The sequence below is a fragment of the Myotis brandtii genome, unplaced genomic scaffold, assembly GCF_000412655.1.
Source record: "Myotis brandtii unplaced genomic scaffold, ASM41265v1 scaffold136, whole genome shotgun sequence".
In the NCBI taxonomy this organism is placed as follows: Eukaryota; Metazoa; Chordata; class Mammalia; order Chiroptera; family Vespertilionidae; genus Myotis; species Myotis brandtii.
The window spans coordinates 1,368,820-1,378,377 of NW_005354829.1; the positions used below are offsets into that span (position 1 = coordinate 1,368,820).

General features: G+C 45.8%; 1 protein-coding gene across 1 annotated transcript in view; it reads left to right on the top strand.

Moving 5' to 3' along the window:
• Positions 1-7,578: 7,578 nt before the first annotated feature.
• LOC102254055 (folate receptor alpha-like) overlaps positions 7,579-9,558 on the top strand; it is a 6,938-nt gene continuing 4,958 nt past the window's right edge. Inside the window, exons 1-2 of the mRNA XM_005860553.2 lie at positions 7,579-7,924; positions 8,053-8,188. Of these exons, the coding sequence (XP_005860615.2) occupies positions 7,583-7,924; positions 8,053-8,188 (478 nt within the window). The 5' untranslated portion in view covers positions 7,579-7,582. The remainder of the gene's footprint in view (positions 7,925-8,052; positions 8,189-9,558) is intronic.

The window sequence follows — 9,558 nt, forward strand, 5'->3', positions numbered from 1 at the left end:
TTGTAATATCCAACCTGTTCTTTTGTCTATAACCTCCTGCTTGCTCCCTTTTGCCTACGAAACCTTTCATTTTTTAGTTTCTCAGAGCTCCTTTCTGTCTGTAAGATTGAATGCTTCCTATTGAACGGTTGAATAAAGTCAATAGGATCTTTAAAATTTACTTAGTTGGCCCTAACCGGTTTGGCTCAGTGGATAGAGCGTCGGCCTGCAGACTGAAGGGTCACAGGTTCGATTTCAGTCAAGGGCATGTACCTTGGTTGTGGGCACATCCCCAGTAGGGGGTGTGCAGGAGGCAGCTGATTGATGTTTCTCTCTCATTGATGTTTCTAACTTAACTCTCTATCCCTCTCCCTTCCTTTCTAAAAAATTCAATAAAATATATTTTAAAAAATAAAAATAAAATAATAAAATTTACTTAGTTGAATGTTGTTCTTTGACACACATGCAACTTGGCCAAATAATAAAAAATATTTTAAAAAGAAAGAAAAAACAAAATAAATATCTATGTTCACTTCAGCACAGGTTTAAACTTCAAAAAAATGGAAACATTGGAAATATCAATGGTCGGTATTGCCTGAATAAACTACATTAAAAACAGGTTTAACACATTCTGTTCAAGAGACTACAAGCCGATTGTAAAGAAAGATGGTAGTGCCAAATGTATTGATATAGAAAGAGGTTACAGATCAATCCCCAGTGTGGGGCCTGCAGGAGGCAGCTCATCAATGAATCTCTGTCATTGATGTTTCTATCTCCCTATCTCTTCCTCTCTAAAATCAATAAAAATATTTAAAGAAAATAAATATCTTCTTTATTGGGGGAAGTTATTGTACAATTGCTGCCCGATCAAGTCAAACTATTGTAAAAGTCTATGTTAATCTATTTACAAGATGTAATGAAAGAATTTATTTTTCTTTTTATAATGAAACTAGAGGCCCGGTGCACAAAAATTTGTGCACTGGGGTGGGGGGGGGTCCCTCAGCCCGGCCTGTGCCCTCTTGCAGTCTGGGACCCCTTGGGAGATAACAACCTGCTGGCTTAGGCCTGCTCTCGTCGGGCAGAGGGCAGGCCCAATCCCTAGGTGCAGCCCCTCATCGGGCTCAGAGCAGGGCCGATTGGGGAGTTGGGGCACCGCCCCCTGTCATGCACAGAGCAGGGCGGATTGGGAGGTTGCGATGCCACCCTCAGTCACGCTCAGGGTAGGGCTGATTGGGGGGTTGGGGCACCGCCCCCTATCACACTCAAGGCAGGGTCGATGGGGAGGTTGAGGGGCCACCCCCTGTGATGCACAGAGCAGGGCCAATCAGGGGGTTGGGGCACTGCCCCCTGTCACACACAGAGCAGGGCCCATCAGGGGGGTTGGGGCTCCGTACCCTGTCACGCACAGAGCAGGGCCAATCAGGGGGTTGGGGAGCTCCCCCCTGTCATGCACAGAGCAGGGCGGATTGGGAGGTTGCGATGCCACCCTCAGTCACGCTCAGGGTAGGGCTGATTGGGGGGTTGGGGCACCGCCCCCTATCACACTCAAGGCAGGGTCGATGGGGAGGTTGAGGGGCCACCCCCTGTGATGCACAGAGCAGGGCCAATCAGGGGGTTGGGGAGCTCCCCCCTGTCATGCACAGAGCAGGGCGGATTGGGAGGTTGCGATGCCACCCTCAGTCACGCTCAGGGTAGGGCTGATTGGGGGGTTGGGGCACCGCCCCCTATCACACTCAAGGCAGGGTCGATGGGGAGGTTGAGGGGCCACCCCCTGTGATGCACAGAGCAGGGCCAATCAGGGGGTTGGGGCACTGCCCCCTGTCACACACAGAGCAGGGCCCATCAGGGGGGTTGGGGCTCCGTACCCTGTCACGCACAGAGCAGGGCCAATCAGGGGGTTGGGGAGCTCCCCCCTGTCATGCACAGAGCAGGGCGGATTGGGAGGTTGCGATGCCACCCTCAGTCACGCTCAGGGTAGGGCTGATTGGGGGGTTGGGGCACCGCCCCCTATCACACTCAAGGCAGGGTCGATGGGGAGGTTGAGGGGCCACCCTGCCGGCCGCCATCTTGGTTGACAGTTAATTTGCATAAGGATATGCTGATTAGCCAATGGGAAGGGTAGCGGTCGTACGCTAATTACCATGTTTCTCTTTTATTAGTGTAGATAATTTTAATTTTAGCACTCATCATTAATCTACATTTCAATAATGTCTAATTCAGGAATCATGGCAAACAGTAGCCTTTCACCTCACAATACATGCATTCTTCTTCACCCCTTGCAGAGAAGTAGGGCCTTGCAATTACTTGAGAAAATGGAAAAAGAGAAAAGTGTGTATCTCTTCCTGGTGTTGGCCTTCAATGCTCAGGGTGGCCTTCAATGCTCCCTCTTTCTCTAGCTGTACTGACCCAGTGCTGTGACAACACATGACTGAGGGAGTTAGATCCCTGGTGGGTAATGGAGCAGCGCCTGTTGGCCTACACTGCACTTTACAACAATGAGCACCTGAGATCACCACAGCATAGCAGGGCTACTCTGGTCAGTGCAGGGTTTCCGTGTACCTCAATGAAAGCTCTGCTGAGCATCTTTTCAAGATACAGAGATAGACGAACAGTACAGAGATATGCAAAGTAAAACTTTATTTCCAAACATTGTAAACAATACACATACAGGCATCCAAACGGAAGGATATTCTAAAAGTTTGGCAAATAAAAAATGTCAAAAACGAGTATGTTATTTTGGAGGTCATACAGTGATTGCCAAAGGTAGGTTTACAGCCCTGGCCGGATGGTCATCTCCTACATCAAAAAGGTTGCAGATTGGATTCCCATTCAGGGCACATAGATTTTAGGTTCAATCCCCAGTCATGGCACATTGGGGAAGCAATAGATTAATGCTTCTCTCTCACATACCTGTTTTTTACTTTCTCTGTCCATTCCTCTCTCTATATATCAATACACATATCATCAGATGAGGATTTTAAAAGAAAAGTAGGTTTACAGTTGTTAGTATGCAAATTTTTTTATTAATTGTTATTAACTACTATATTATTTATATCACTACTGTCAACCTGCTTTTGCTCACCCCTATACATGAAAATTTTATAAAACATGAAACAGCCCTAGCCGACTTGGCTCAGTGGATAGAGCATCAGCCTGCGGACTGAGGGGTCCCAGATTTGATTCCAGCCAAGGGCACATGCCTGGGTTGCGGGCTTGATCCCCAGTAGGGGGTGTGCAGGAGGCAGCCGAACAATGATTCTCTCTCATCATTGATGTATCCATCTCTCTCTCCTTCTCCCTTCCTCTCTGAAATCAATAAAGAAATGTATATTTTTTTTAAAAAAACATGAAACAAAGGCAGGACAATAAGAATTTCTAAAATATTATATGAAAAATAAAGTAAACAGAATTTGTTTCTTATCGAAAATTCTGATTTAACTGTTAAATCTATAACACAGCTTCCATGGAACTCAGCAAATGCAGCACAAATTACAAGGACACCTTGCCTAGGGAACCAGGATGTGTTACCACACAGTAAGATGAGGGGGCTTCATATCTGGAAAATCCTGCTCACAATGCCAACGGTAGTGACCAGCTTGCATAGTCAGGGTGGAAGCCATCCAAACTTGGTTTCAAATGGTCACACTGATGATGACTCACCACATAACAGAAGAGTATGAAAAAGTTTATTACTCACATGATAAGGTTTTTGGGGGAGAATACGGTGGGTATTAGAGTAGGTCCCAAAATGACTGAGAGCACAGGGAAAAGGGTGCAGTTACTGGGAGCGGTTGGTGGAAGCCTGTTTGATTGGAACTTGTCCCCTGCACCCAAGGGTGGAGCACCTGGACTTTCTCATCAGCTTTCCCATGTGTAAGGATAGGGAGAAGAGAAGGGTGAGTCCTTGAAGCTTTCAACATTCAAACATCAAAACTCGAATCAGCCCTGACCCATTTGGCTCAGTGGATAGAGCGTCGGCCTGCGGACTCAAGGGTCCCAGGTTCGATTCCAGTCAAGGGCATGTACCTTGGTTGCGGGCACATCCCCAGTGGGGGGTGTGCAGGAGGCAGCTGATCGATGTTTCTCTCTCATTGATATTTCTAACTCTCTATCCCTCTCCCTTCCTCTCTGTAAAATATCAATAAAATATATATTAAAAAAAACTCGAATCAGAATTTTTATTATAAGAATTCCTTTCAATAACAAGGGGAGAAACTACTGTAAGCACATACAAAATCTACATGTTTTTCATCATTGGATTTTGATGATACTGATTGTAAGAGATTCTGAAGAAGATGCAATGGAGAAATAAGGCATAAGTTTTTCTGTAAATGTATCAGTGAACCCATACAAGTATGACCTGTTATTCAAATTATAAAATGAAACCTCTCCCAACTCATAGTCCAGAAAAATGCCAATCTTCAGTTGTCCTATAGGAGAAGGGCTAAATGTATGAGTGCAGCATCCATTGCTTGGCAATGGTAATGTAAGAGTATTTCTGGGGAAAGATTCTTTAATCATACCTAAGAAACGTTCACCGGTGCCTCTGATTTTTACTATCCAAAAATGCCTGCCAGCATCAAATCCCTCAGAACTCAGGACAGCTTGGCTTGCATGTTTAACAGGATCACCTTTGCTTACCAAACATTTCTTCCTCTCACCTTCCAGTGAATTGCCTCCCACAACCTCAGAAGCTCCAGACCCCTAGCCTTTCCTCACCTCAAGATGGTATAGAAGTCTCACTTCTCAAATCTTTGTGAAATTCCTGCATTTAAAAGAATGTAATTAAAAATATTTTGTCTCTTGTTAATCTGTTGTATGTAGGCAGTTAGATAAGAGCAGAGAAATTTCAAGGGCCAGGTACAGGTCACCAGGGTGGAAAGCCCCAGGCCCACAACAAGGCACAATCAATTGTAGGGTGGGGCCCTTCCCTCAGGCTGACTTTTCCTTACCTTGAGTAATGCTGATTAAGCAGTTTGGACCCAATGACCTTTCCTCCCTACAGATAACACTTACATCCTTTAGGACAGAGGACCCTCCTGAGAGCACCCCCTGCTCTTTCCCCTCCTCCTCCCTGCCCCAGGCATGTTACCATTCCTCACTCCCAAGCTCCAAGGGCTCTTCCTTTACCACCACAATTGGTTTCCTAGGCCCATTTGTTCTAGGAATTACTTCTATCTCTGTGATTTACCAAATAAATGTTCTCTTACAGTCTGGGGTCTTGGCTCTGAATTCTTTCCAACCAGAACCCAAGTACCGAGGTTGCTGAACCCAGGTTTGGACGGACCCCACCAGTCAGACCCCAGGTGCTGTTCACACAGCCCACAACAAATCTATTTTATGCCAATTTAATTCTTAGACCAGCCACAGAACCTACAATGGTAGAAGGGATTTTTTTTTTCTCTCCTACAATCCTAAATTCTTGGAATTGGGTATATAAGAATAATAATATCACTATAATTTGTTTTTTACTTATGAGGAGATAGATGTTAAGGAAAGCCCCAGGCTTAAAACACAGTATTTATGATGGCTCCAAATTCACATTTACCAAATTCAGTTTGCTTTTTTTCATCCTTACTCTTCTACAGTATGTTGTATAAGGAAATACAACTGTCCCTCTACCATCTTATGCACCCTCACGCGACGCCCTCACATCATCACAAGATGGCCAGCAGGGGAGAGCAGTTGTGGGCAATCAAGCCTGCAGGGGAGTGGTTAGGGGGTGATCAGGCTGGCAGGCAGAAGCGTTTAGGGGAAATCAGGCAGGCAGTCAGGCAAGCGGTAGGAGCCAGCAGTCCTGGATTGTGAGAGGGATGTCAGACTGCCAGCAGTAGGACATCTCCCAAGGGGTCCCAGATTGGAGAAGGTGCAGGATGAAATGAGGGACACCCCCACCCCATGCATGAATTTCATGCACGGGGCCTCTAGTATACATAAAGGCTAATATGCAAAGTGTCCCCTTGGGAGTTCGACTGGGAGACCAGGAGTTCGATTGCTCCCTATGATGTGTGCTGACCACCAGGGGATGGCGTGAAACGAAGGAAGGCCTTGGCCAGCAGCCGGAAGGCCCCATCAGCCCTGATTGTCGGCCAGGCCTAGGGACCCTACTCTCTAGTATTGTATAAGAAAATACAATTGTCCCTCTACTATCTGAGCTGAGACATCTCAGTAATAAAAAGACAGATTAACAGGAGAAAAACAAGTTTAATAACATGTACACCTTCTATACACATGGAAGAGACCCAGGAACAGATTTTCTCCCCAAAATGGCCTAAGCCATCACCTTAAATATAATTTTCAGCAAAACACAAAATAAGGATGGTGGGGGTGGGGCAGTTATGGTGGGTTACCAAGCAAAGTAGACTGAACAAGGGAAAGATTGTCAGGCAGATTCAATGGGTGCCTTCTCCATTGATAAACAGTTTCTAGAGCTTCAGAGTCATCCTCTTCTTCCTGATACAGAAACACCCTTACACGTGGAGATTTCCCTTATAAATGTAAATCTCCTTCACAAAAGGGCAGCCTCACCGGTTCCAGATATTCTGCAGCACCAGCAGCCTTTCAAAAATCATCAGCCCCCAAAGAGGCATATGTTAGGGTGGCATATTCTGTTCCCCTTCAACAGCAGTATGTGCCCCAAAAGCCTCATTTGTGAAATGTGATCCAGAGAATAAAGACATTCAAAACATGCAAATTGAATATAAACAAAACCAGGGAAAATATTTTCAGTATTTACTAATAAAATATGATCTCTAAATAAAGAATGCCTACAATACAAAGAAGTCAAAGAAATAAACAACCACAAAAACACAACTCCCCATGTAGAAAAAGAAGCAACAGTTATGGAAAAAATGCAGAAACCTATTAATAATATGAAATTACATGTCTGCCCTGTTTACTATGCGTATTGTATTGGGAAGATTGAACAAATTGGTAGTACCCTGTTTTGGCTTTGGGAGGTAGGCCTTCCAGCGCTGCAGACAGCTGGAGTGGAAACCTTTTCCTAAGAAAGCCATGCTGAACTATCCATCAATAACTGAAGAATCGTTGCTTTGCCCTTATAATCCCACTAATTCTAATAAACATGTTAAGCACAAGAAAACAGGCCCAAACCCTGGGTTGTGTGGCTCAGTAGGTTGGAGCATCTTCTTGTATATCAAACGGTGGCATGTTCTTTCCAAGGGTCAGGAGTGACCATGATACAATGAATCGAGGATCCTCTCTCTCTCTTCTCTCTCTCTCTCTCTCTCTTATCTGTGTCCCTTCCTTCTATTCTCGAAAACCAATTTAAAAAAAAAAGACCCCGAAAGAAATTATTTTTTAAAAATATCTTTTTATTTATTTCAGAGAGGAAGGGAGAGGGAGAGATAGAAACATCAATGATGTGAGAGAATCAATGATGGGCTGCCTCCTGCACACCCTCTACCAGGGACTGAGCCCACAACCCAGGTATGTGCCCTTAATTGGAATTGAACCTGGGACCCTTCAGTCCACAGGCTGACACTCTACCCACTGAGCCGCTGCTCAGCTCAGGTCCTGTCTATGAGGCCCAGGCAAGATACCCGAGTTCTACAGGAGATGGGTGTAATGTGGAGGGACTGATATGGCTCGAACGATGACAACACAGCTGTGGCTCCTTCTGGTGTGGGGGGCCAAAGTATGGGCAGCCGGGCCCAGGACTGAGCTTCTCAATGTCTGCATGGATGCCAAGCACCACAAGGAAAGGCCAAGCCCGGAGGACAAGCTGCATGAGCAGTGCGGTCCCTGGAAGAAGAACGCCTGCTGCTCTGTCAACACCAGCCAGGAAGCCCATGAGGATGTCTCCTACCTGTACAGATTCAACTGGGACCACTGCGGCCCGATGAAACCCGCCTGCAAGCGCCACTTCATCCAGGACACCTGCCTGTATGAGTGCTCCCCCAACCTGGGGCCCTGGATCCAGGAGGTATGAGTTCCTCCCCATGCCTGCTTCCCAGACATCTCCTCGTCCTGCCTCTGCAGCTCGGGGCTCTTTAGGGCTGGGCTACTGAGAATCCTGAGCCTGAGTGCTTTTCCCCTACTGACATCTCCCAGGTGAACCAGAGCTGGCGCAGAGAGCGGATCCTGGACGTGCCCCTGTGCAAAGAGGACTGTGAGAGCTGGTGGGAAGACTGCCGCACCTCCTACACCTGCAAGGGTAACTGGCACAAGGGCTGGAACTGGACCGCAGGTGAGAGCCTGGTGGGTGGGGTGAGAGGGGGACAGTGGGGGTGTGAGATGGGTATATGAAGGAACCCCAATGAGGAGGTGGCCAGGTTCTATGCTGAGACTATGAATGGAGCTGGGCTCTATGGGGCCTGGCCTCTCCTGCTTGGCCTGGCCCCAATGCTGCTCCTGCTGCTCAGCTGAGCTTCTGATACCTGGTCATCCCCACACAGTTCAGCCCCATGGCTCAGCTCCCATGGTGGGAGCTCTGTCCAACAGTTTGAATAAACTAGTTAGCCCGCAAAAATAAAATAAATAAATAAATAAAATCAATAAAAACATATCATCGGGTGAGAATGTACATATATATGTTATATGCTTGGGACCTGACTACCCACCATGATCTGCCCAGTTAGGAATTTATGATCAAGATCACCCTGTGAGGTTACTATCCATAGAACCCTCTTACCCTCTTTTTTTTCCCCTCCACTGACAAAAGTCACAGTGATGGTGTATATAATGGAAGAGGATATACACTATCTTAGTAACAGACATAAAAATAGCTATTCCATAAATGATACTAGCATTAGGTCAGTGCCCCATGACAAACAAATGAGTAAGGAATTAATAGATTAAAAAAAAATTTTTTGCCTGGCTGGTGTGTCTTAGTTGTTGAGCGTGGACCCATGGACCAGGAGGTCACTGGTTAATTCCTGGTCAGGGGACATGCCCAGGTTGTGGGCTTGATCCCCTTTAAGGGGTGTGCAGGAGGCAGCTGATTGATGTTTCCTTCTTGTTGATGTTTCTATCTCTCTATCCGTCTCCCTTCCTTTCTCTCTATAATCAATAAAAAAATATATTAAAAAAAAAAACACACCTCGGAGTACAAAGAGACTTCAGGAGTTATTTATTCCAAAACCTTATTTCTAGTGTTTTCTTTAAAAAAGCAAATGTTATCCTCGATAGACTGATGGACGTGCATAGAATGTATGCATATTTTTACTGGATCTGCCGACAAATATATAGAGTAAAAACTTTTCCAACATTCTGCATTTTATGGAAGGAAGGGGCCAGCACCCACAACTCACCCCTCCCCCCCAACCCCATCCTTTCCCTTAACAATAAAAGATGCCTGGATTCCAGACACTCTTAAAATAGATTTGAGAATTAGTCCTCCCATCTCCTTCATCAATAAATCTGTCCTTGCCCCAAACTCTGATCTGTTGAATATTGGCCTTTTTAAAAAATAGTAGCATATAATGCTTCACGAATTTTCATATCATCCTTGCACTGGAGCCATGCCAATCCTCTCCGTATGGCTCGAATTTTAGTATATGCGCTGCCCAAGCGAGCACCGGCCTTTCTTTCCAAGCATCGGGCAGGCGAACCTCGGGC